Source organism: Tamandua tetradactyla, chromosome 20, assembly GCF_023851605.1.
Source record: "Tamandua tetradactyla isolate mTamTet1 chromosome 20, mTamTet1.pri, whole genome shotgun sequence".
NCBI classification, from domain to species: domain Eukaryota; kingdom Metazoa; phylum Chordata; class Mammalia; order Pilosa; family Myrmecophagidae; genus Tamandua; species Tamandua tetradactyla.
Window position 1 is genome coordinate 14,001,295 of NC_135346.1, and position 26,437 is coordinate 14,027,731.

At 41.0% G+C, this 26,437-nt stretch overlaps 1 protein-coding gene, 1 long non-coding RNA gene and 1 pseudogene across 4 annotated transcripts in view; 1 reads left to right on the top strand and 2 right to left on the bottom strand.

The window, feature by feature from the left end:
* Positions 1-3,741: 3,741 nt before the first annotated feature.
* Positions 3,742-6,564, bottom strand: LOC143664972 (uncharacterized). 3 transcript variants are annotated; one of them, XR_013166693.1, is made up of 3 exons: positions 6,350-6,564; positions 5,980-6,053; positions 3,742-5,683 (listed from the first exon to the last, which is right to left on the bottom strand). It is a non-coding gene; the product is annotated as an uncharacterized LOC143664972 (long non-coding RNA). The 3 variants fall into 3 exon arrangements; XR_013166692.1 differs by having other exon boundaries at positions 3,742-5,731; XR_013166691.1 differs by having other exon boundaries at positions 3,742-5,356; positions 6,350-6,557.
* TXNDC15 (thioredoxin domain containing 15) overlaps positions 5,221-26,437 on the top strand; it is a 32,359-nt gene continuing 11,142 nt past the window's right edge. Inside the window, exon 1 of the mRNA XM_077138501.1 lies at positions 5,221-5,690. Coding sequence (XP_076994616.1) covers positions 5,498-5,690 — 193 coding nt within the window. The 5' untranslated portion in view covers positions 5,221-5,497. The remainder of the gene's footprint in view (positions 5,691-26,437) is intronic.
* On the bottom strand, positions 23,116-23,428 carry LOC143664445 (translation machinery-associated protein 7-like; annotated as a pseudogene).

Sequence of the window (26,437 nt, forward strand, 5' to 3'; positions counted from 1 at the left end):
ACTGATTTACATGTGAATATTATGCCAATGCCACAGTCTTGAATTCTGTAGTTGTATAATAAATTTTCACATTAATTTTTCTACTTTGATTTTCTTTCTTTCTTTTTTTTTCTTTTGCATGGGCAGACACCGTGAATAAACCCAGGTCTCTGGCACTGCAGGCGAGAATTCTACCTGCTGAGTCACCATCACACTGCCCTACTTTGGTTTTCTTTTATAAAATTGTTTAGACCTTTGCATATAGATATTAGGATCAGTTTCTCAATTTCTACAAATCCCTAACATTTCATAGAGATTGCATTATATTTGTAGATAAACTTAGATTTTCCTTTCTCTCAGCAATATTTTATAGTTTTCAGTGTACAGAACTTGCACTGCTTTTGTTAAATTTAGTATTTTATTCTTTTGATCCTATTGTAATGGAATTTTTTAGTTTATTTCATTTTAGGATCATGTGTTACTAGTATACAGAAATACAAGAGATTTTTGTATTATGATCTTGTATGTGGAAATCTTGCTAAACTCACTTATTAGTTCTAGCAATACTATTACCTAGTATTTTCTATATACAAGATCATGACATCTATGAATGAAGATAGTTTTACTTCTTCCTTTCCATGCTACATACCTTTAATTTTTTCTTTTTTATTGCCTTACTGTGCTGGCACTCTTGAATAGAAAAGGTGAAAATGGACATCATTGACTTGTTTCCTATCTCAGGGGGAAACATTCAGTCTTTCAACATTAGTATGATGTTAGCTGTAGATTTATGGTAGATGCTTTTTTTGGTAGTTATTTAATCAAAGTTTTTAATAATTAAAAAAATAATGAATGGGTGTTGAGTTTTGTAAAATACTTTTTCTTCATGTACTGGCCATATGTTTTTACACTTTATTTTATACATATAGTGTATTACATTAATATTTGCATGTTAAATCACTCTTGCATTCTAGGACTAAATCCAGCTTGGTCCATATATCTTCCTTACATATTGCTGGATTTGGTTTATTAACATTTTCTTAAGGATTGTTTCCTTCTAGTCTTAGTTTTCTGAGGGTTTTTATCAGGAAGGGTTGCTATTTTCTGTCGGATGCCTTTTCCGTGTAAATTTTTTTTCATATGGGCAGGCCCTGGGAATCAACCCGGGTCTCTAGAATGGCCAGCAAGAAGTCTGACTGCTGAGGCACCGTGGCCCACCCCCTCTTTTCTGTGTAATTTAGATGACCATGTGTTTTTTTTTTCCAAGATAACTTGAAGGTAATATCTTGTGATATTGGCTGGTGTTCTGTTAATACAGGTACCTAGATACCTAAATTATTAGCAAACTTTACAAATTAAAAAATCCAATATCTGTTTTCATTAATGTTCTTTCTGAATTTATAAGAAAAAGTGAAATATCATAAAAATATGCTAAGCACTGGGGTAAGTATTTTAGTTAACTAAAGTAACACTGTGTGAAGTATTTATTTCAGTTTGGTTATACAGCTCATGTAAATTTAGCAATATCCCTGACATAGACATTATACACATATTTAAAATGAAGAAAATGAAAGATCAATTTGCCTAAGGTACCACATTAAGTAACAGAACTTGAATTTGAACCTAAAACCAAACTCTTAGTATGCCAAACTACCGCATATGTGTTATTCTCATTTAATTCTCACTACAAAACCACTCCTGAAGCTTTAGAACATTAAGCAACAGCTTGAGAAACGTTACTAGTTAGTGGCTGTGCAGGGACTCAAATTCACAGCCATCTCTTAAGTCCAAGCAAATAGGTTACTGAAATAGGCAGGGGGTGTCCCGGAACAACCCTTTACCAATATCGAACATTCTAAATCATGTTCAAACATTTCACAAATACGAGGTCAACAAATGTCTAATGTCATACAAGCAAATTTAAAGAAAAATACTACTTTATCAGGTGCCATGAAAAGATTAAAGCTTTATCCAAATGCTTCTGCTGTCACTGGAAGGCTACTGCAGTGTTGTGGCGGGGGCAAAGAACAGTAGAAAAACGTTACAGAGGATGCTTTAATATAAAGAGCAGGAAAGTGGCCAAGAGAAGAGGTCTGTATGCACAGTAGGATAGACAGTACTTTCACAACATAAGGAAAATTAATAGTCATATCTCACATCCCTAATATTTGCTCAAAGGATTAACCTAGAATCAGAGGAGTACTGGGAACAGATCTCGGGCTGGATAATACACTTCAAACTGGAGCCTGTTAGTTTTCTTGCTTTCCTTCCTTACCTCATCAATCTTTCTTTAAAATAGCCTTTATTTATAAAAAGTTTTAAAATATACTAGGGTCATTTTAAGGATTCTTTCAAATACCTTAAATATTTTGTAAAATAGCACAAATGAAGGAGAAACTGCAGGAAGTTCTTCCAAAAAAAACATACTCCCTAAAACTCAGAGCATATGGCTTCTCTAAATAAAAATCACAATAAAAATTTCAGACTAAACCTGAAAGCAATTTTCTCATTTAAAACCAGTGCATTTTGTTATTTCTAAATTCTGAGGTATTGAGCTATTTGTATATAACCTGATCGTTCCCTGAAACTTCAGGTATTTATTGACATCTGAGACTCTGAGTTAGAGTCCTAAAGCTATGAAAGTCAGCACTATCCCACACAGCAACTGTTTAAAAAGTTGAAAAAGTGATCAGATTTCCACTGGAGATATGAATGAAGCCGATCTAGATAGGAGTGAGGTAAACCAGAATACAGTGTAAAGGATGATACAGTCCATAATAAAAAACTTCAATTTCTGTGTGAGACCAAAGGGAGAGATGTTTATTTGGTACAAAAGTTATATTTTGGGTAGCGCATTATCTAATTTAACTTGTATGGTCAGTTTACATGAACACCATAATTACATGGAATCCTGAATAGGGCGTGAGATCTTATTGGTATGTACAGGTTAGTGTGATCCCCCAATATATACCAGAGTAATTTGGGCAGAGAATAAAAAAGTATTTGCATACTCTCCTTGGGGGACTAGGGAGAAAGGAGAAAATATTCAACTTCCCCATTTAGGGAATTTCTGATATGCTTGGAAGCAGTGGGGACAACAAATTCAATAGGCTAAGTCCTTGATCCTGGGGTTTGCCCCCTATGAAACTTATTCCTGCAAAGGATAGGCTAAGCCTACTTACAATTATGCCTAAGAATCACCCCCAGAAAACCTCTGTTGTTGCTCATATGTGGCTTCTCTCTCTAAGCCAAATCAGCAGGTGAACTCACTGCCCTCCCCGCTACTTGGGACAGGACTCTCAGGGTGGTAAATCTCCCTGGCAACGTGGGTCTGGACTCCCGGCATGAGGCGGGATCTGGCATCATGGGATTGAGAAAGCCTTCTTGACCCAAAGGGGTAAGAGATAAATGAGAAAAAAAAAAGTTTCAGTGGCAGAGAGATTTCTGTCACTGAAAAGTTATCTCTATGTTATTCTTATACATTATATAGATATCCCTTTTTAGTTTATGGTGTATTGGAGGGGCTAGAGGGAAGTAACTATAACTGTTGAACTGTGTTCCAGTAGCCTTGATTCTTGAAGACAACTGTATATAGCTTTTACAATGTCACCACTGATTGTGAAAACTTTGTGTCTGATGTTCCTCTTATCTATGGTATGGACAGATGGATTAAAAATAAGGATTAAAAAATAAATAATGGGAGGGGAGAGGTTAAAGGGAAAAAAAAAGAAACCAAAACCAAACCCAAAAATCGTGCATGTGCCACCTGGTGGTGAGAGAGTCAAATGTGTATTGTATCCTGTTGACCACATCTGAGTTTTCATTAGGGTGTGCATAAATACCATTTATTGAAAGACAACAATCCTAACATTTATCAAGTGTGTCTGTCCAAAGAAGCAGCTAAAGCACAAACACAGGAAGGGAATGGAGATAATAAAAAGGAAAGAGCAGGAACCACATGGCATTCACACTGGGTGACCAGATGATTCAAATCATTTTCCTTTTCATTAATCATAAATCAACTTAGTGCTCTGTCCCATGGGCTTTTCATGCACCTTCAAATCCAGTATGAGAGGGTATGGAAGAGAATAAGTTAAAGAAGGAAAGCTGTACTAATGTACTGTTGGTGAGGGAGGGTAGTTAGACAAATTATGAGTGTAGTGAAAAAACTCTAGAATGTGGGCTCTTTCACCCATGTTGTCCACTGTCTCAGATCCTCCTAGACCCATAAAATAGAGGACTTAATATAGCAAAACCATGGCAACCTATTTAGAATATAAGAATCACCCACAGGGTCAGATTAATGACACATCTTTCCAGTCTAACAGTTTCTCTTTGATAGGTATAAGGGAACTATGGTTACTTCACTAGAACTGTTATATTAAAGGCTACCACTTGAACTGCTTACTGTATGCCATTCACTGGGTTCATCACTGTACATCTCATTTAATCCATATACCAGCTGTATATAATTTCATCCAATTTTACAGATGGAGTAATTGAATTTTAAGTCAGGTTATATAACCTAACGGAATACTTCCAAGTTTTGGAGCAAGGAATTATCACATTTCCAGACAGCCCACGTTCCCTTATCATACTTACCAATGGATTGACGTAAAGATCTTGAAATTTATTTCTAGTTTTTCAACCTATTGGAATGAGTTTGAAAGCTGCACACTCTTTACTGATTTAGTATTGACAGGTCCTTGAGAAATGTTTGTTGAGTAAATAAACATGATTTTTATATTCTGAGCTTGCTTTATTAGTTTTTAGGAGGCCTGAACCTCCAAAATACCCCAATTGTTGACAAAGAGGCCCCATCCTCTCCCTTCCCTTTGGAGATTTTCTTTTCCACTTCTTATGTGCCCCAGCATTCTCGATCCTTTCCTAGCTTTCTTTTCCAGAGGGCCCCAGATCCAGAGCCGATTTCCATGACCCTAACCTTGCAAACGAGTTAATTAAGACCAGTCATCCAACAAACAAAAAGCTGCCCTGAGTACACAGGTAGTGTTATGGTTGCCAGATTTAGCAAATAAAATGACAGGAAACAAATTAAATTTGAATTTCGTTATGTCCTTTATGCTAAAAGTGTATTCGATGTTTATGTGAATGTCATTTAATTGGGCATCCTGTATTTTATATTGCAATCCTAGGTAGAGTAAACGGAAAAGGCAAGAAATTGCAAGATTTCCAACCTAACTCCAACGTCCTGCACCTCTATGGGGGGCGGGGCGCGAAGGCTAAAGCTTTTCTGGCTTAGGGAACTAAGCATGGAAATCATCCCGGGCCGGCGCGGTGCCTGCTACAGGCTGCTAGGTTACAGACTGCGCGTGAAGCTGTGGTCTCTGTGCTGGAGCTCCTTCCTGGGTTTGGGGGTCTGCAAAGTTCAAAACGTTCTGTGAAGGCTCGCGCTTGGCTCGCGAAGAAATCTTCATTCCCGCCGCCCATCTGTCCCGGGCTGGAGGACAACCGCCCGACTCCAAGATGGCGCCCTCGGTGGCGGCCGCCCGCTGCTAAGATGGCGGCGCGAGCTCGCGCCCGCGCTCCCAGGCTCAGCCCCACCAGCCTTCTACCCGCCGGGAGCGCGACTCGCGTCGCCGTCCGCCAGTTGCCGGTCGGCCTGGGTGGTAGACCCTTCCGCGCCATGCGGCTTCTCGGCTGGTGGCAGGTACTGTTGTGGGTGCTCGGGCCTCCCGCCCGCGGCCTGGAGGGTGAGTACCGGGCTGGAGCCGAGGAACTCGGGCGGCGGTGCCTTAAATGAGGGGCGAGGTGGAGGTCTGCGGGACCGCGCGCTTACCTGCGCGAAGGTGGGCGACGCCCCGCGCCCTCCGAGGGCCTCTTCCCGCGGTGTCCGGACCTGCTTCTCAGGTGTGATGCGCGCTCGTGGGGGTGTGGTGGGGAGTCGCCCCCCCCCCCCCCGGAGCGTCTTGGGGCCGGGCCACGCTCAGGACAATCTCAGGAGGCACCTGTTAGCCAGGGTGACCTGGTATTAGCACTTACTGAGGGTTCCCCTGCTGCGGCCAGCACCTTAATCCTCATCAGGAATAGCCGACGTGTGTTTTAGGAGCCAGGAACTGTGAAAAGCGCTTTACATAATCATCTCATTGAAACCCCCCATCTCCACCCCTATGAACTAGATCTCATTAGTATCTCCATTTTACAGATAAAAGGAGGTGAAGCGCAGAAAGACTAAGTAATTTGGCCCAGTTTCCACTTCTGTTAATGGCAGCACCTGTCTGACTTCAAAGCTTACGCTTTCTTCTGTGCCCTGCCCCACCGCTGTGTTAAGTGGGCCACTCTTTCTTAGATGTCTGCATTAAGGACTAACCAGAGAAACACAGGATCCTCCCAGGGGAACTCCCTTGCTTACCAGGGCACACTCTCAGGGCCCCTCCGCGGTGGGGAAGAGGCAAGGCAGCCACTGCGGAGGCTTGGCTGTGGGGAAGGGGAGGGGCGAAGACCGTCCTCCCACTGCTTCTTCACTCCCTCCCATAGCAGGAATAGCAGGGCTTTCCTTTCCCCGGGGTTCCTGGAGGTGGGCGGCATCAGTCTATTGCTGAGCCAGGGGAAGCGTGAGGAATACAACGTAACTACCATTTATGGAAACACTCGCTTTGTGCCAGGTGTTGTGCCCGTTGTTTTACTTGCATCATCGTATTTACTTTGGGTGTGTGTGTGTGCGTATAAATAAAAATTAGAGGACCCAGCTTTCATTTGAAAGTTAGGATGATCACCAGAAGATAGATATAGATCCGGAATCCACAGTGAACATTCATTAACAGTGATTTCCTGGGTGAGTGCAAGTTGGAAATGGAACAGAGAGATATGTATCTTAAAATTTAATTTTTCTGTTTTGTTTGAACTGTTTCCAGGTAGAGATATGTATTGCTTTTAGGATAGAAAGCTATTGTAAATAATATAATCATCAACAAAAACCAAAACCAAAAAGGACCCGTGTTTTTTATTTTAGCTGTAAGAAGGGAAGGTGGATGTTGGAAAGATTGCTTCTATCTTAAGGCCTGCCTGGTGAGAGAGGAGAAAAAAATCTCCAAGAAAAAGCGGGTGATGGCAGCATTCTAGGGTGTCAGTGAGGAAACACTTGGCCTAAGGGAAAGACTGTGAGGTTTTTGGCTTGTCCCCCACAGGGAGGCAGGCACGTGGTGACCACAGAGTTCCTGAGGGTCAGAGTAACAGGTAGCACTAGCAGGAGAATAGGCCAGGACTCAGAACTGGCCTCCTAATAGCCACCCTTTCCTCCTCCTGTAGGAGGGATGAAATTACCTTTACCTCACTGAACTGGGAGGAGGATAAAATGAGATGGCCTAGAAAAGGACTCCATCAGCTGCAAGGAATGGATGACTCTTTGCATCTTGTTTTTTTTCACCCATAGCATGTGGGGCAGAATTACAAGGTGTCTTCAGATAGGGTAGTCTCATACAGGTTAAGCCATGTCTGTGACTTGGAAAGGCTCCTTCACCCATTATGTTTGAAACATGGATTTCATGAGTTACCGTTTAAGACCAAATCCCAGATACTCTGTGGTATAGATCCGGAATACATCTACAGATTCTGAAAGGACTTTCCAGCAACACTGTCTCTGTAGGAATCAAACAAAACAAGGTATTAATCCCCTCTCCAAAGTGAAAGGCGGAACCTCCACAGCGCCCACGGAACAGCCATGGAGACCATCGCCTTGGGGCAGGCAGGGAGAGGTCTGACTTTAAAAGCTGGCGCAGTGGCACCACACCAGGCTGGAGTTGCAGCCTGACTTGGCCCCTCGGGAGCCCGTGTCCTTGCCTCAAGGGACAGCGACCCGGGACTTCTGAGGTGGTGGGCACCACTTCTTCATTTCATCTTCACATGCTTGTGAAGTAGATGTTGTTATCTTCCCAAATCAAGGATGAATCATCTCAGACTCAGAGCCAGACTCAGAGCCAGTAAGTCCTTAGCTGAGGCCATTCAGGCAGAAGTGGAGGAGGCAGGACTCGAACCCACAACCTCAGAAGTGAGGGCGTGTGGTGGGTCTCTTCTGTGTACTCTCCGCACCGCAGATCATTCTTCATTCCTCTCCACCCTTACGTGTGCCCTAGGTGACAGGCCTTTCTGGAGACCAGCTGGCTTCTGTGTTGGAATGAGGCGAGAATGAGGTCAGCTACTGATTTCTTCAGCTCCCTGCCTCGGGCTGGCCCTTTCCCTCCACTAAAAGTTACACCTTCTAGAAGGTTGCCCTCTCTGTGTTTTTTGCTCTTGAAGTTTTGAGGTTCTGTGATTGCTTCTGCCTCAGGATTCTTTAGGTCTGTGAATATTAACTGCCTCCCCTCTACTGTTTCTTACCCTAGAGTGGCTTACCATTGCTTTGGGCTTCCTTACACCTCGTCCGTCCGTACCTTGGTGGTCCCTTTGTTATGCTTTTCTCAAACTGAGAAAGGTGAGTTTGCCATGACAGGTCCTCGCAGAACCCTGGCTGATTCAGGGGTTTAGAGCTGCAGTCATTGTGAGCCCACCTTGCAGACAGGATCAAATCCATGCAGATTCCGAGGATAACACCAGACATGTTGTAGTTCATTGGCCATCAAGACCAGTCTATGATTGGCCAGATTACCAGCTGGCTCCTTCTTAGGATGACTGAAGATCCATGGCTTTTTTTTTTTTTTTCTGCAGAGGGTGTGCCAGTTTGAAGCTATTGTGTACCCCAGAAAAGCCATGTTTTAATCCTGATCCTATCTTGTGGGAGCAGCCTTTTCTTTTAATCCTGCTTCAATATTGTAGGTGGAAAATTTTGAATAGATTATCTCCACAGAGATGTGGCACGCCCAATTGTGGGTGTGACCTTTGATTAGACGGAGATGTGACTCCACCCATTCCGGGTGGGTCTTGATTAGTTTACTAAGTCCTTTAAAAGAGGAAACATTTTGGAGAGATCAGAGCTGACAGAAACTTCAGAGCAGATGTGGATGCTTGAAGGGCAGTTGCTTCACAGCTGACAGAGCTGGATGTTTGGAGATGCATGGCCCAGCAGACATGAGCCTTCCCATGAGCAAGGCAGAACCCAGGGTTGTATACCAGAGGAGCTAAATGAAAGCCCACAGACACCAAGTAAGGAACCCTCACAGGAAACCGAGGTTGAAAGCAATGGAGCCCAGGAGCAAGGGACCAGCAGATGCCAGCCACATGTCTTCCCAGCTGGCAGAGATGTTCCAGACCCATTGGCCTTCCTTGAACTGAAGTATTTTTCCCTGGATGCCTTAGTTTAGACATTTTCATAGGCTTGGAACTGTAAACTTGCAACTTATATAAATTCCCTCTTTAAAAGCCGTCCCATTTCTGGTATATTGCATTCTGGCAGCTTAACAAACTAATACAGAGGGCTTTGGCAGATTAGCAATGGAGGTACAGTGCTGTCACGTAGTCAGGGAATGGGAACCAGCTCCTGCCTTCAAGGCCCCAATTCCAATCTTCACCAGGCATTCAGCTACCAGATTCTTAATCATCACTCATTTTATGCCAGATACTTCTACACTGGGGTGCAGTGGTGAGCCACACAGAGACACAGGTCCCATCCTCTTGTCTGATGGGAAAGGTGAGAACTAAATGATTATAGATTATTAGGTAAATTACTAAAGTGGAAAATGTCCCAAGACATGATAGGATCCTGCAATGAGGGATCCCTCCCTCTGTCCCCCACTTCCCTACCCCGATTTCCACCCCCACCGGGAGTCATGTTAGCTAGGAGAAGAGAGGTTTAGAGGGTTTTCCAGGCAGAGAATCAGCCCTGGTGAAAGCTCTGAAGTAGATAGAGGAGAGCGTGAGTGATCAGGAACCAGCAGTGTCTGGGTGGTAGCAGATGTGGGTGCAGAAGTAGGCAGAGCTCCCTTTACGTGGGGCCTGGTAGGCGTGCTACAGAATGCAGATTCATTCACAGGGCAGGGAGGTGCCATTGAAAATGTATTAGCAGGGGAGCGATATGATCAGATTTGCCTTCTAATGTTCATTTCCACCGAGGTTGCTGTGTGGAGCATGGTCTGGAGGGTGGGGTAGAGGGCAGACCCACCAGACCAGGTAGTGCCTACAGAAGTTGTCCAGGTGAAAGATGACTGTGGCCTGGACCGAGAGATGTTAGTTGGGATGGGGAGCAAAGGATGGATCCAGAATGTGTTTAGCGGGTGGAAGTAATAGGATATACTTATGGTCCCTCCCATGTGGGGAGGAGGGTGATGATTTTCCGTGCTGAATTGGGCTTAGAGACAGGCCACATCTGAGCAATAAAAGAAGTTTTCTGGAAGTAACTCTGTGGCATACCTGTAGGTAGGCTTAACTTCTCCACTATAGAAATAAACTTCATAAGAACAAGCTGCAATTTCAAGACCTTGGCCTGTTGACTTGGGAGTCCTTAAAGTCTGAGACAGTGTCGGGGTTTCCTAGGTGGTAAGGTTTAATAGTTCCATATTTTTCCTGCAGTCCCTCAAGGGATACTTTTAAATTATCTGCCCACATACAGTGAGATGTATCGGGTATTACTTTAAGCTATAGAGCATTACAAGCCTTTACTCCCATTCTGGACTCCAAAAAGACACATTTATTTTTTTTCATTTCTTCAAATATGTTTTTTTATCAACTTTTTTTTCTTATTTTGTGAAAAATAACATATATACAAAAAAGCAATAAATTTCAAAGCACAACACAACAATTAGTTCTAGAACAGATTTCAGAGTTTGGTATGGGTTACAATTGCACAATTTTAGGTTTTTACTACTAGCTGCTCTAAGATACTGGAGACTAAAAGAAATATCAATATAATGATTCAGCGATCATACTCATTTGTTAAACCTACCTTCTCCATATAACTCACCCTCACCTTTCGTCTTTCTCCCATTCTTTAGGGGCATTTGGGCTATGGTCCTTCCAAGTTTTTTGTGTTGGAAAGAGCTGTTGATAATATGGGATGGGGGGATGGAACTAGTTGATGTTCTGGAGAGGCTGGGCCCTCTAGGTTTCAGGGTTTATCTGGTCCAGGACCCATCTGGAGGTTGTAGGTTTCTGGAAAGTCACCCTAGTGCATGGAACCTTTGTAGAATCTTATATATTGCCCTAGGTGTTCTGTGGATTGGCAGGAATGGTTTTGGTTGGGGTTTGGTAATCTGTGATAGGTAGCAATGTTTTAACTGAAGCTTGCATAAGAGTGACATCCAGAGTAGCCTTTGACTGTTTGAACTCTCTCAGCCGCTCTGTTCTAGTTTGCTAACTGCTGGAATGAGATATACCAGAAACAGAACGACTTTTAAAAGGAGAAATTTACTAAGTTGCAGGTTTACAGTTCTAAGCCCATGATAATGTCCAAATTAAAGCAAACCTATAGCAATGTCCAATCTAAGGCATCCATGGAAAGATACCATGGTTCAAGAAGGCTGATGAAGTTCAGGGTTTCTCTCTTAGTTGGCAAGGTACATGGCGAACGTTGCAACCTCTGCTAGCTTTCTCTTCAGGCTTCTTGTTTCATGAAGCTCTCCTGGGAGGTATTTTCCTTCTTCATCTCCAGAGGTCTCTGGATGCTCGGGCTCTCGTGGTTCTCATGGCTGTGAAATGGTTTCCAAAATGTTTCCTCTTTTAAAGGATTCCAGTAAACTAATCAAGACCCACCTGGGAAGAGTGGAGCCACATCTCCCTCTAATCAAAGGTTAACACCCACAGCTGGGTGTGTCACATCTCCCTGGAGATAATCTAATTAATTTTCCAACTTACAGTACTGATGGATCAGGTTTAAAACATGGCTTTTTCTAGGGCACATAATCCTTTCAAACTGGCATATACTGATACCTTATTTGTTATACTTTTCCCCCTTTTTGTCAGGATGGCACTGTTGATCCCATGGTACCAGGGCCAGGCTCATCCCTGGGAGTCATCTCCCATGCCACCAGGGAGACTTTCACCCCTGGATGTCATGTCCCACGTGGGGGAAGGGCAATGATTTCACTTGCAGAGTTGGGCTTAGAGAGAGTGAGGTCACATCTGAGCCACAAAAGAGGTCCTCCAGAAGTAGATGGGCTAAGCTTGTCTGCTACATACAGAAGCTTCACGAGAACAAGCCTCAAGATCAAGGGCTTGGCCTGGAATTTAGGTGCCCCTAATGTTTGAGACATAGTATAAGGGGTTTCCCTGATGGTAAAGTTTAATAGTTCCATATTTTTTCTCCCATCCCTCAGGCAACTTTTTTTCTTCATATTTTAACTTTTCTATTGTATAGTGTAACATATATACAAAGCAAAGAAATAAAAAAGCAATAGCTTTCCAAGCACTCCTCAACAAGTAGTTAGAGGACAGATCCCAGAGTTTGTCATGGGCTACTGTACAGTCCTCTCAGATTTTTCCTTCTAGCTGCTCCAGAATATAGGAGTCTGGAAGACTTAAATATTTTTTTATCACCTCAGTTGACTTTTTCTTTTCTTTTTTTGTGAGAAATCATGTATATACAGAAAAGCAATAAATTTCAAAGCACAGCACCACAATTAGTTGTAGAACATATTTCAGAGTTTGACATGGGTTACAGTTTCACAATTTTAGGTTTTTACTTCTAGTTGCTGTAAGATACTAGAGACTAAAAGAAGTATCAATTAAATGATTCAGCAATCATATTCATTTGTTAAATCCTATCTTCTCTGTATAACTCCCTACCATCACGTTTGATCTTTCCATACCTCTCTTTAGGGGTGTTTGTGCTATGGCCATTCTAATTTTTTCATGTTGGAAGAGTCTGTCACTAATATGGGGTAGGGAGATGGAACTATTTGATGTTCTGGAGAAGCTGGGCCCTCTAGATTTTAAGACTTATGTGGTCCAGGGAGCCATCTGGAGACTATAGTTCTCTGGAAAGTTACACTAGTGCATGGAACCTTTGTGGAATTTTATATATTGCCCTTGGTGTTCTTTAGGATTGGCTGGAATGATCCTGTTTCAGGTTTGACAGGTTATAATAGGTAGTAAGGTCTAACTGAAGCTTGTATAAGAGCAACCTCCAGAGTAGCCTAACAACTCTCTGAACTCTCTCTGCCACTCATACTTTATTAGTTACACTTCTTTCCCCCCTTTTGGTCAGGATGTAATTGTTGATTCCATGGAATCAGGGCTGGATTCATCCCTGGGAGTCATCTCCCATATTGCCAGGGAGACTTTCAGCCCTGGATGTCATGTCCCAAGTTGGGGGGAATTCAATGGTTTCACTTGCAGAGTTGGACTTAGACTGAGACCACATGTGAGCAACGAAAGAGGTCCTCCAGAAGTAACTCTTAGGCACACCTATAAGGTAGGCTAAGCTTCTCCACTATGTATATAAGCTTCACAAGAGTAAACCTCAAAATCAAGGGCCTGGCTTATTGATTCGGGTGTCCCTAAAGTTTGATGCAGTATCAGGAGATTCCCTGATGGTAAAGTTTAATAGTTTCATGTTTTTTCTCCCATCCCTCAAGGAACTTTGCCAATGCTTTTTGATTATCTGCTTAATATACTCTATGATGTATCCAGGTGTTACAATAATCTATACATTATTAAAGGACCTCTTTCTTATTCTGGGCTCCCTGTGTTTCAGTTATTAACTGAGCTATACAGATAGGTTGAGTTAGATTATGTGCTACAGAAAATTTCGGTTCCAGGCCAAATAAACCTTTCTTCCTTTGACCTCAAAGAGTATGTGTGGTTCTAAAATACAGACATTGTCTTTCTTATTCCTGTGTTCTGAGATACTTTAACCCCAACCCCTCAAGGGACTTTGCTAATACTTTTTTTTTTTGGGGGGGGGTGCATGGTCCGGGAATTGAACCCAGGTCTCCTGCATTGCTAATACTTTTTGATTATCTGCTTAATATACTCTGGGATGTATCCAGGCATTACATTAAGCTATACAAGATTAAAGGCCCTCATTCTTATTGTGGGCTCCCTGTGTTTGTGTTGTTTAAATGATCTGTTCAGACAGTTTGAGTTAGATTATGTGCTACCAAAAATTTAGGTTCTGTACAAAATAAACCTTTCTTCCTTTGATCTCAAAGAGAAGATGAGATTTTAAAATACAGATAATGTCTTCCTTACCTCTGTATTCTGAATTACTTTAATCCTAACCTGATTGGCTTCATTCTTATCTCTAAATACCAGGTTATACATATATAAAGCAGCTTCTCAAAATCCAGAAATAGCAATTACTGCTCCGGACTAAAGGTGACTGCTATAAGAATTTAAATCTAGGCCCCTGTTTTCTGTAAGTTTTCTTCTAAGTATTTTCTAAATGAGACCATACAATAATTACCCTTTTGTTTCCAGTTTGTTTTGCCTCACCAAATGTCCCACGGGTTCATTCGCAGTGTTGCATGCCTCACAACTTTGTTCCTTTTTGCAGTAACACGATAATCGATCATATGTAAACACCATCTTTCACCAATCTACTCCTCGGTCAGTGCATCCTTCAGCCACCTCCATTCACATTGTCTTTTAAAAGGTACATTATCATAAGAGGATTTAAGGGCTCTCAAGGGGTAGGTCATTTCTTTCTCAGTTTGGAATAATTCAGACAGTTTCCTTTCTTCCTAATCCCTAAGAGAAAACACTGGCACCTGAGGGCATAAGAATGTTTTTTGTTTCTAATCACCTGTGGGGCACCAGGGACTTCAGGGAGGGGAAGGTAAGTGACTTGTCCTAACTGCCCAGCTTCAGTGGTTGATCTAGGACCAGAAAATGAGTGAGGGTCAGAGAAATACATAGCCTGGCCCTTGCTCTGCCTCCCTGTCTCTTTTTTTTTACCTTAGTCATTTTAGCTGAAGGTTTGTCCATTTAGCATGCGGTATGGAACCCTCCAACTATTATTGTACAACTGTCAGTTTCTTCCTTCAGGTCAGCATTTTTTGTTGTTTGGCGTGTATATGCTTATGATTGCTGCGTCTTTGTTGTTTGTTTTATTACAGAAGTTGTAGGTTTATAGAAAAATTGTGCAGAAAATACAGTTTCCATATACCCCCTCTACTGTTAACATATTGCATTAGTGTGGGACATTTTGTTATTTTGTTGATGAATTGACCCTTTTTTCAGTTTATTTTGTCTGGTATTAAAAATATAGCCACTCCAGCTGTCATTTGGTTACTATTTTAGTGGAGCTTTTTTTTTTTTTTACATGGGCAGACACCAGGAATCAAACTTGGGTCTCTGGCATGGCAGGTGAGAACTCTGCCACTGAGCCACCATGGCCCGCCCTGGAATATTGTATTTACAGCCCATTTCCAATCTGTGTGTGTCTTAGATCTAAAGTGAATGACTTGTAGACTGCATATAGTTAGTTGATGGGTTTTTTGTTGTTTTAATCCATTTTGCTAGTCTCTGTCTTTTAATTGGTCCATTTTTTCAATGACTACTGATAGGGAAGGACTTATTTCTACCATTTTACTATATCTTTTATTTTTTTTTAATTGATAGACTTTATTTTTTTAGAACAGTTTTGGTTCACATATAAATTGAGCAGATAGTATAGACTCTCTCTTCCTGCACCTCTGCACACAGTTTTCTCTAATGTTAACATCTTGCTTTAGTGTGGTACATTTGTTACGACTGATGAAACAATATTGATGCATTATTATAAACTAAAGTCCATAGACTGCTTTAGCGTTTACTGGTGTGTATAAGGTCTTCACTTGAGGGGCTGCTAGAAACTAGGCTGGGAGGCATGGGCACTTGAATGGTAGAACGGCCACCCACCACGTGGGAGACCCAGGCTGGACTCCAGGCCCATGCACCCAAAAAAAGAAAAAGAAAAAAAAAAGAATATAATACAAATAGGAAAAAAACAACACAAACAGCAAAACACAGCTCAACAGTGGTAGGCTGCAGAGCCGAAAGAAGACACCCCAAGGTATAGTGGGAGTTAACTCAGACTTGTGCCCACCAGTGGGAGACAGAATTTAAGAAAATAAATAAATAAAAAAATAGAATAATAACAATAATATATGAAATAAGAAATAAAAGTAAAGAATCTATAAAAATATAAAATATGTATAACAATAAAATAAAAATAATGAAAACAATTATGCTACTAATAAAAAGTATTTAGAAATAATGTATTTTAAAAAGGGGGAAAAATATTAAGAATAAAAATAAAAACCTAAGCAGATGGGGAGTTAGCACTTACCCCTCCTCCCCGGCAGGTGGCTATCTCAAGGCACCCCCTCCTCTCAGGCTCCCCTCTCCCTGACTGTAGTAGCTGGCCTGCACCTACTGCTTCTTGCCAGCAGGTGGCGCACCTGAGTCTCCTCCTCCCTCTGGCCTGCCCCTCCTGGCCTGCGCAGGCTTTAGGACCCGGGCTGGACCTCCAGTTCTGCTGGTGGGACTGGGGAGCCGACCAGTGTCTGGAGGATCAGCTGACCTGCAGTGCCCAGCACCCAGTGGTCCGCCAGATACCACGCCTGTGGAGTCAGTTATTCCCGGCACCCAGCCTGACGATCGCTCCCCATGCCCAGAGGCACGGCCCCCAGCAGTGGGCGATCTGGCCAGCTCCAACGGGGTGGGTAGGTTTCCCAGCCAGCAGCGGGGGCTGCAGTGGAGGGATGAACAGTTCCCTCCCATCGCACCTCCCCTCATGCCTGCAGAACACTGGAGGTGAGGAGTAAATACTTTTTTTTATCATCATAATTGACTATTTTTTCTTCTTTGTGAAAAATAACATATATACAAAAAAACAATCAATTTCAAAGCACAACACCACATTTAGTTGTAGGGATGTTTGGGCTGTGCCCATTCTAACTCTTTCATGTTGGAAGGGTCTGTCACTAACATGGGGTAGGGAGATGGAACTAGCTGATGTTTTGGAGAGCTGGGCCCTCTAGGTTTCAAGACTTATCTGGTCCAGGAACCCATCTGCAGGTTGTAGGTTTCTGGAAAGTTACCCTAGTGCCTAGAACCTTTGTAGAATCCTACATATTACCCTGGGTATTCTTTAGGATTGACTGGAATGGTCCTGGTTGGAGGTTGGCAGGTTATGATAGGTAGCAAGGTCTAACTGAAGCTTGTATAAGAGCAACCTCCAGAGTAGCCTCTCGATTCTATTTGAACTCTTTCTGCCACTGATACTTTATTAATTACACTTCTTTTCCCCTTTTTGGTCAGCATGTAATTGTTGATCCCACGGTGCCAGGGCCAGATTCATCCTTGGGAGTCCCCTCCCATGTCGCCAGGGAAACTTTCACCCCTGCATATCATGTCCCACTTAGTGGGGAGGGCAATGATTTCACTTGCAGAGTTGGGCTTAGAGAGAGAGTGAGGCCACATCTGAGCAACAAAAGAGGTCCTCCAGAAGTAACTCTTAGGCATGCCTATAGGTAGTCTAAGCTTCTCTGCGACCTACGTAAGCTTACAAGAGTAAGCCTAAAGATCAAGGGCTTGGCCTATTGATTTGGGTGTCCCTAATGTTTGATAGTATCAGGGGATTCCCTGATGATAAGGTTTAATAGTTGCAAAGTCTTTCTCCCCTCCCTCAAGGGACTTTCCTAATACTTTTTGATTATCTGCTTAATATATTGTAGGATGTACCCAGGAATTACATTAATCTGTACAGGATTAAAGGCCCTCATTCTTATTCTGGGTTTCCTATGTTTCAGTTGTTCAAATGAGCTATCCAGACAGGTTGAGTTCTATTATGTGCTACAGAAAATTTAGGTTCTGGACAAAATAAACCTTTCTTCATTTGGTCTCAAAGAGTAGGTGTGGTTCTGAAATACAGACAATGTCTTCCTTACCCCTGTGTTCTGAATTACCTTAATCCCAACCTGATCTGCTTTGTTCTTATCTCTAAATACCAGGCTACAGATACATAAAACAGCCTCTCAGAATCCAGAAATAGTAATTACCACTCTGCACTAAATGTGTCTGCTATAAGAGATTAAAGTCTAGGCCCCTGTTTTCTTGTAAGTATTTTCTAAACGAGACCGTACAATAATTGTTCTTTCGTTTCTGGCTTATTTTGCCTCACCAAATGTCCCATAGTTTCATTCACATCATTGCGTGCCTCACAATTTCTTTCCTTTTTGTAGCAGCACAATATTGGATCATATGTGTGTACCATTGTTCACCAGTCTGCTTCTCTGTCAGCGCATCTTTCAGCACCTGCATTCATTAGGCATCATGTATAGTGCCCAAAGTCCACAGTCCATCAACTTTCTCAATTTTAGATAATTTCATTGTTCCTAAGAGAAAGGTGATCAATAAACACATCCTCACCAAATAGGAAATCTAAACCTGCTCTTAACTCTTGTCCCTCCCCCCATGATTTACCCCTGCTGTTACTGTGGTAGTGCTGATGGTTTCCTTCCAATAGCCCACAGCATGCAATAGCAGTTGTCTCCCTTTACCCTGGGCTCAATCATTCTTTGTACACGAATCTTTGATCCATTTTGAGTTAATTTTTGTATAGGGTATGTTTTAGTTTAGTAAAGCTGCTGGAATGAAATATATCAGCTTCTATAATATACCAGATATGGATTGGCAGCTATAAAGGGCACTTATTAAATGACAAGTTTACAGTTCTGTGGCCTTAAATATGTCCAAATCAAGGCATCTAGAGAGAGATACCTGTGTTCTCAAGAAAGGTCAATGTTTGTCACATGGTAAGGCGTGTGGCTGCTGTCTGAGGTCCTTGCTCCTGATTTGTCATTTCTGGCTTCTGATTCTAATGGCTTTCTTTCCAAGCATCTGTGGGCCCTCACTTAGATGCTCCAGGGTAAAACTCTGGGTTTCATCTCTTACATTAGCATCTCCTGGGGCTGGAGATTTCTCAAGTGTCTGTATCCTGGTTTCATATGGCTTCTCTAAGCATCTCTGTTGGCACTCCAATCATTTCCAAGTATCTGCATCTGAACTTTCTCCAAAATGTTACCCCTTTTAAAGGATTCCAGTAAACTACTTAAGACCCACTTTGAATAGGCAGGGTCACATCTCCATTTAATCAGAAGTTCACACCCAAATTGGATGTGTTGCATCTTCCTTGATTAGGAAACAACCTAATCAAATGGTCCCACCATATTATATTGGATCAGGATTAAAATAATAGAGCTTTTCTGGGGCACACAACAGTTTTGAACTAGCATAAGGTTGTAAGATAGGGATCCTTTTTCATTCTTTTGAATATGGATATCCAGTTCTTCAAGCATCATTTATTGATGAGGCTGCTCTGTCACTATTGAGTTGACTTCCTGCCTTGTCAAACATCAATTGTCCGTAGATGAGAGAGTCTACCTCTGAATACTCATTTTGATTCCATTGGTCAGTATATCTATCTTTATGTTAGTACCATGTTGTTTTGACCACTTTAGCTTTATAATATGCTTTAAAATCAGGTAGTGTGAGACCTCCAACTTCATTTCTCTTTCTCAAGATATTTTAGCTATTTGGATCACCCTGCCCTTCCAGATACATTTAGTTATTTGTCTGTTTCTGCATAGTAAGTTGTTGGGGTTTTAGTTGGTATTACATTGAATCTATAAATGAATTTGGGTAGAATTGACATCCTAACCATATTTAGTCTTCCAATCCATGAACATGGTATGTCTTTTCATTTATTTAGGTCTTCTTTGATTTATTTTAGCAATTTCTTGTATTTTTCTTGTGTATTCGTCTTTTGTGGCCATTGTTAAATTTATTCCTAAATAAAAAATGGATTTTAAAAATTTCCTGCTCAGATTGCTCATTACTAGTATGGAAACACTACTGATTTCAGGGTGCTGATCTTGTACCCTGCCACTTTGCTGTACCCATTTGTTAACTCTAGTAGCTTTGCTGTAGATTTTTTGGGATTTTCTATATGTGGTATCATGTCATCTGCAAACAGTGAAAGTTTTGCTTCTTCCTTTCCAATTTGTATGCTTTTTGTTTCATTTTCTTGCCTAACTGCTCTGGGTAGAACTTCCAGCAAAATGTTGAATAGCAGTGGTGACAGTGGGCATCCTTCTCTTTTTCCTGTTCTTAGAGGGAAAGTTTTCACTTTTTCCCCATTGAGTATGATGTTAGTTGTGGGTTTTTCATATATTTCCTTTATCTTGTTGAGAAAATTCCCTTCTATTCCTATCCTTTGAAGTGTTTTCATCAAGAATGGCTGTTGAATTTTGTGAAATGCTTTTTTCTGCATCAATCAAGATGATCTTGTGGTTTTTCTGCTTTGATCTATTGATATGGTGTATTACATTAATTGATTTTCTTGCGTTGAACCAGCCTTGCATACCTGGAATAAATCCCATTTGGTCATGGTGTGTAATTCTTTTAATGTGCTGCTGGATTCAATTTGCACATTTTTGTTTGTTTGTTTGTTTGCTTCCTTTTTTTTTGAGAATTTTTGCATCTATATTTATTAAAGAGATTGGTCTGTAATTCTTTTTTTCTTGTAGTATCTTTGTTTTGCTTTGGTGTTAGGGTGATGTTGGCTTCATAAAGTGAATTGGGTAGCTTTTCCTCCTCTTCAATAGTTTTGAAGAGTTTGAGCAGGATTAGTACTAATACTTTCTTGTATGCTTGGTAGAAGCATCTACCAAGCCATCTAATCCTAGACTTTTCTTTTTTGGAGCTATTTGATGACTGATTCAGTCGCTTTATTTACAGTTGGTTTTTTGAGGCTGTCTATTTCTTCTTGAGACAATGTTAGTTATTCATGCTTTTCTAGGAGGTTGTCCATTTAGTTTATGTTTTCTAGTTTGTTAGCATATAGTTGTTCATGGTATCCTCTCCTTATCTCCTTTATTTCAGTGGGGTCAGTAGTTATGTCCCCTCTCTCATTTCTGATTTTATTTATTTGTATTCTCTCTTTCTCTTTTGTCAGCCTAGCTAAGCATCCATCAATTCTATTGATTTTGTTAAAGAACCAAATTCTCATTTTGTTGATTCTCTCTGTTGTTTTCATGTTCTTAATTTCATTTACTCTGCTCTAATTTTTATTTCTTTCCTTTCATTTGCTTTGAGTTAGTTTGCTGTTCTTTCTCTAGTTCCTTATGGTGAACAATTAATTCCTTGATTTTTTTAATCTTCTTTTTAAATATAGGCTTTTAGGGTAATAAATTTCCCTTTCAGCACTGCCTTTCTGCATTCCATAAGTTTTGAGCTGTTATTGTTTTCATTTTCATTTGCCTCAAGGTATTTACTGATTTCCCTTGTAATTTCTTCTTTTACCCACTGGTTGTTCAAGATTGTATTGTTTAGTCTCCATATATTTGTGAATTTGCCAACCTTCTGCCTGTCATTGATTTCCAACTTCATTCCATTATGATCTGAGAAAGTGTTTTGTATAATTTCAATCTTTTTAAGTTTATTGAGACTTACTTTGTGACCCAAGTGATCTATCCTGGAGAATCATCCATGAGCACTTGAGAAAAATGCATATCCTGCTTTTGTGGGATGTGATGTTCTGTAAATGCCTGTTCAGTCTAGTTCATTTATTGTACTATTCAAAAATCTCAGTTTCTTTATTGATCTTTTGTCTAGATATTCTATCCATTGATGAAAATGGTGTATTGAATTCCCCAATTATTACTGTAGAAGTGTCACTTCAGTGTTTTCAGTGTGTGCCTCATGTATTTTGGGGCACTCTGGCTTAATGCATAATATTTATGTTTTTTATATCTTCTTGGATTGTCCCTTTTATTAATACATAGTGTCCTTCTTTGTCTCTTTTAATTTTTTTACATTTGAAGTCTAATTTGCTGATATCAGTATAGCTTCCCCCACTCTTTTCTGGTTGTTTGCATGACATATATTTTTCCACCCTTTCACTTTCAACCTATTTCTGTCCTGTTTGGTCTAAAGTGAGTTGCTTGTAGAACGTATATGGATAGGTCCTGTTTTTCAGTCCATTCTGTCAGTAACTTATGATTGAGGAATTTAATCCATTAACATTTAATGTTCTTATTGTAAAGAGTACTTCGTTCTACCATTTTGTATTTTGGATTTTATTTTATTAGTTTTCCCCTCTTTTTTTTAAACCCTTACTGATAGTCTTCATTTCTAGACGCTTCTCCAAACCTTTCTTTTCTGTCTTTTCCTACCTATGTTTAGTGTTCCCTTTAGTATTTGTTGTAGAGCACACCTCTTGTTCACAGACTCTCTCAGTGTCTGTTTGCCTGAAAATATTTAAAACTCTCCTTCAGTTTTGAAGCACCGTTTTGCTGGATATAGAATTCTTGGTTAGCAGTTTTTCTCTTTCAGTATCTTAAACATATCATACCACTGCCTATTTGCCTCTATGGTTTCTGCTGAGAAATCCACACATAGTCTTGTTGAGCTTCTCTTGTATGTGATGGATCACTTCTCTTGCTGTTTAAGAATTCTCTCTTTGTCTTTGACATTTGACAATGTGATTATAAGTGTCTGCTTGGATCTATTCTGTTTGGGGTACGCTGCACTTCTTGGATTTACAATTTTATGCCTTTCATAAGAGATGGGAAATTTTCAGTGGTTATTTCCCCCATTATTCTTTATCTCCTTTTACTTTCTCTTCTCCTTCTTGGACACCCATAATACATATATTTATGCACTTTTATGTTATTCAATTCCCTCCTGTTCGTATTTTTTCCGTTCTTTTCCTTATCTTTTCTTTTGTGTTTAGGATTTCAGATGTTCTGTCCTCTAGGGCATTAATCATTTCTTCTGCCTTTTCAGATCTGCTTTTCTAAGTCTCTGTTGGGTTTTTCATCTCTTCTGTTATGACTTTCATTCTCATAAGTTCTGCCATTAGTTTCTTCAAGTTTTTGAGTTCTTCTTTAAGGTCACCTAGTGTCTTTTTTTGGTGCCTAGTGTTTTATTTATGTCCTTCATCTCTATTGCCATATTTTCCTTCAACTTGTTAATTTTTGAATTGGTTTAATATGTGTTCTAGTTTGCTAGCTGCTGGAATGCAATATACCAGAAATGGAATGGCTTTTAAAAACGGAATTTTTTTTTTCAATTGAGTTGATTTAATTCTAGGTGGTACAGAATTTGAGGCAGAGAAAAGACTGAAGAGCAGACTGGAATGATTCTGGACTTGGCTTATTCTGATTTCACAGTTAAAGTAGGAATGGCAGAGTGAGAACTAACAAGAAATGAGCCATTGTGTGGTATCTTTTTTCCTACAAAAGTTTATTCTTCGATGTACAATAGGCTCCAAGACAAAACTTCATTCTAGCTATAGGTGGTGAAAGGTGTTACAGCAGGGAATCCAGATGTCTAAAAAGGAATTGAAGGAGGAGTCACGATGGCCCCAGGCACAAGGAGCAGCTTACTTTTTGCCAGATTTCTTAATCCCACCAGTGGCCAAAGGGCCCTTCCCCGCAGCTTTTGCTTTTAGTTCTTTGAGTTTCTTCTGGTCTTTTTGTTTCTGCTTGAAAGCCTTATCTTCCTCGTCCATTCCCTTGGCCTGCTTCTTAGGCTGCTTCAGGGGCTTTTTCTCGCCACCTTAGCAGCTGGACATGGCGCCTTCCGCCTGTTCCCCAGACCCAGCTGCCGGAAGCTAAAAAAGGGAAATTTAATGAGTTGCTAGTTTACAGTTCTCAGGCCGAGAAAATGTCCCAATCAAAACAAGTCTATAGAAATGTCCAATTTAAGGCATCCGGGGAAAGATACCTTGGTTCAAGAAGATCGATGAAGTTCAGGGTTTCTCTTTCAAGTGAGAAGGCACATGGTGAACACAGTCAGGGCTTCTCTCTCAGCTGGAAGAGCACATGGTGAACAGGGCATCATCTGCTACCTTCTCTCCTGGCTTCCTGTTTCATGAAGCTCCCCAGGAGACATTTTCCTTCTTCATCTCCAAAGGTCTCTGGCTTGTGGACTCTGCTTCGTGGTGCTGCAGCATTCTCTACTTTCTCTGAATCTCTCATTCTCCAAAATATTTCCTCTTTTATAAGACTCCAATAAACCAATCAAGACCCACCCAAATGGGTGGAGACATGTCATCCCCTAATCCAGTTTAACAACCGTTCTTGACTAAATCACATCATCCAGGGAGATGATCTCATTACAGTTTCAAACATACAGTATTGAATAGAGATTATTCTACCTTTATGAAATGGGATTTATATTAAAACATGGCCTTTCTTAGGGGGCATGCTTCCTTTCAAACCAGCACAGTATGTTAGTTAATTAAAATATTTTTAATTAGTTGTTTCAACTCCTAATTCTTGTTTAAAGTGTTCATTTGTTCCGTTGACTGGGCATATCTTTGCTTTTCCTTGTATGCTTTGTGATTTTTCTGCTGGTATCTAGGCATCTGATTTCCTTGATTAGGTTATTCTGGAGGTCGTTTCCACTTTTACCTCAGGCTTCCTTGTTGGTTGGCTTTGTTCGGTATCTGTTCCTTGGCATTCAGTTCAGATTATTCTAGATTGCTAGTAAAGCTTCTGTTTAACTGATCAGCATTTTTCTGCTCTTCTTTTTCTTGTTCTTGTGCTGCCTGTATGGAACCTTTTTTTTTTTTGAGGAGGGACTCCCCAGATATGATCGACCCCAACCAGACCAGACAGGCGCAGGTCTCAGGAGTAGGATGTGGTCAGTGTCAAGTTTCCCTGAGGATGAGACCCTGCACGTTGTCAGACTTTCCTGTAGAGCCTCTTGACCCTGGGCTTTTCCTATCCTGCCCAGCAGGTGGCGCTTGTCAGCCCACACTTCCCACCTGCTTCAAGTGATGCAATACCTTTAATTCTCAGCAGCCCCTCCCTGCCAGGAGCGTCCTTGAGACAGAGGCTGAGGTAGAAGGGGGCTTAGGTTGCTTCTGCTTTCTAGGCCCTGGGGTCTGAATTATCTGAATGAGGGCCTCCACTTGAGCTGGGCCCGCACCCCCCTTTCTGGGGGAAGATGTGCCCTTTAGCAAATTATCTCTTTCACTTGACTAGTTACTTTGTTATCAGACTTATGTCAACTCCTCCCTTGCCTGGGTCAGTGCTGACACTTGAAAATGCCTGAAGTTTTCTCTAATGAGCTACTTAGAATAGTTAAAAAAAAAAAAAAGAAAAAAAGAAATACCTTTTTAGAGGTAGTTCCTAGCTGACAAGGTTGGCCAGTCAAGAGCTGGAGTTGGTATCCAACTCTTGACTGTGCCCCATATTCTATGGTCCCCCTTTCTTGGGGCCCAGCCCTTTTCCAGTATTCTGAGCTCGGCCAATTCCAAAAGTCTGTTTTTTGGTTTTTTTTTTGTTTGTTTTCTGCCAGCCTCACCTTCTCACTGCCAGTGGAGAACTCAAGGTTCCTTTCCTGTTTGCTCTGAGTTTATAATCTGTGCTTTGAGCATGTATTCAGCAGTCCAAACTTGTTAATTAAAACCACAATTGGAGCTTGGTTAAGCTATTTTCCCTTGCTCTTAGTAGTGTTTTTCCCATTCTTTTTCCTATGGGGGGGTCTCCCGTGGGGGCGGGGTGCCAGCTTCCACAGTTTAGGGGCTTTACTGACTGTACAGTCATGGATGCCCTCCAATGGCTGCTCCAGATAGTTCCTTGCTATTTACTAGCTGCTCTAGAGGACTAACTAAATTCCACACACTGCTATGCCACCATCTTGCCCCACCCCTCTCTCCTCTATTTTTAAAGGATGGTTTTGCTGGGTATAGAATTCTTGTTTGACAGTTTTTTTCTTTTGGCATTTTAAAATTGTCATCCCACTGTTTTCTGGCCTCCATGGTTTCTGATGAGAAATTGGCTATTAATCTTATTGAGGATCCCTTTTATTTATTCATCTACTGCTTTGGTATAGTTCATTGAATTTAGGGTTTGTTGAGGTTCTTAGATCTATGGATTTCTAGTTTTTGTCAAATTTGAGAAGTTTTCGGTTATTATTTCTTCAAATATTTTCTATTATCCCAACCTCTTCTCTCTGTCAGGTACTTCAGTTACTTGTACATTAGGCCGCTTGAAGTTTTCCCGTAGCTCACGGATGCTCTTTTCATTTTTTCAGATTTATTTTCCTGTTTCTTTTTATATTAATACTATCGCTCTGCCTTCAAATTCACTCATCTTTTCTTTTGCAATCTCTAATTTGCCTGTGTAATTTTCATCTCAGACATTGTAGTTTTCATCTTCACTAGTCCTGCTCTTTGTGACTGTTGGGTACTGTACTCTCTTATCCTTTTGGGTCCTTTGGTAGTTTATCTACGTGCAAGTGGTGATCAGGGGTTACTTTCTTCATTTCTCTGGAGTAGCCTCCCCCCAACTACCACCCTGCTTCTGCAGCTCTTCTTCTCTAATATTCTTTCCTGAAAATTATAGCATCTTTGTCCTCCCTGGACTCTCAACCCCATATCCTCAACTCAGAGTCTTCTGCACTTTCTAGGTATCCCCTCCTTGAACCATGGCCGGAAACTCTTTCAAGACAGTAAGTTGTAACAACTATAGGGCTCATTTAATTTGCTTCCTGTGTCTCAGGGATCATTGCCCTTTGTTGTTTGATTTCTAGTGTACTGAAACTGTTGTTTCCTATGTTCTGTAATTATTTT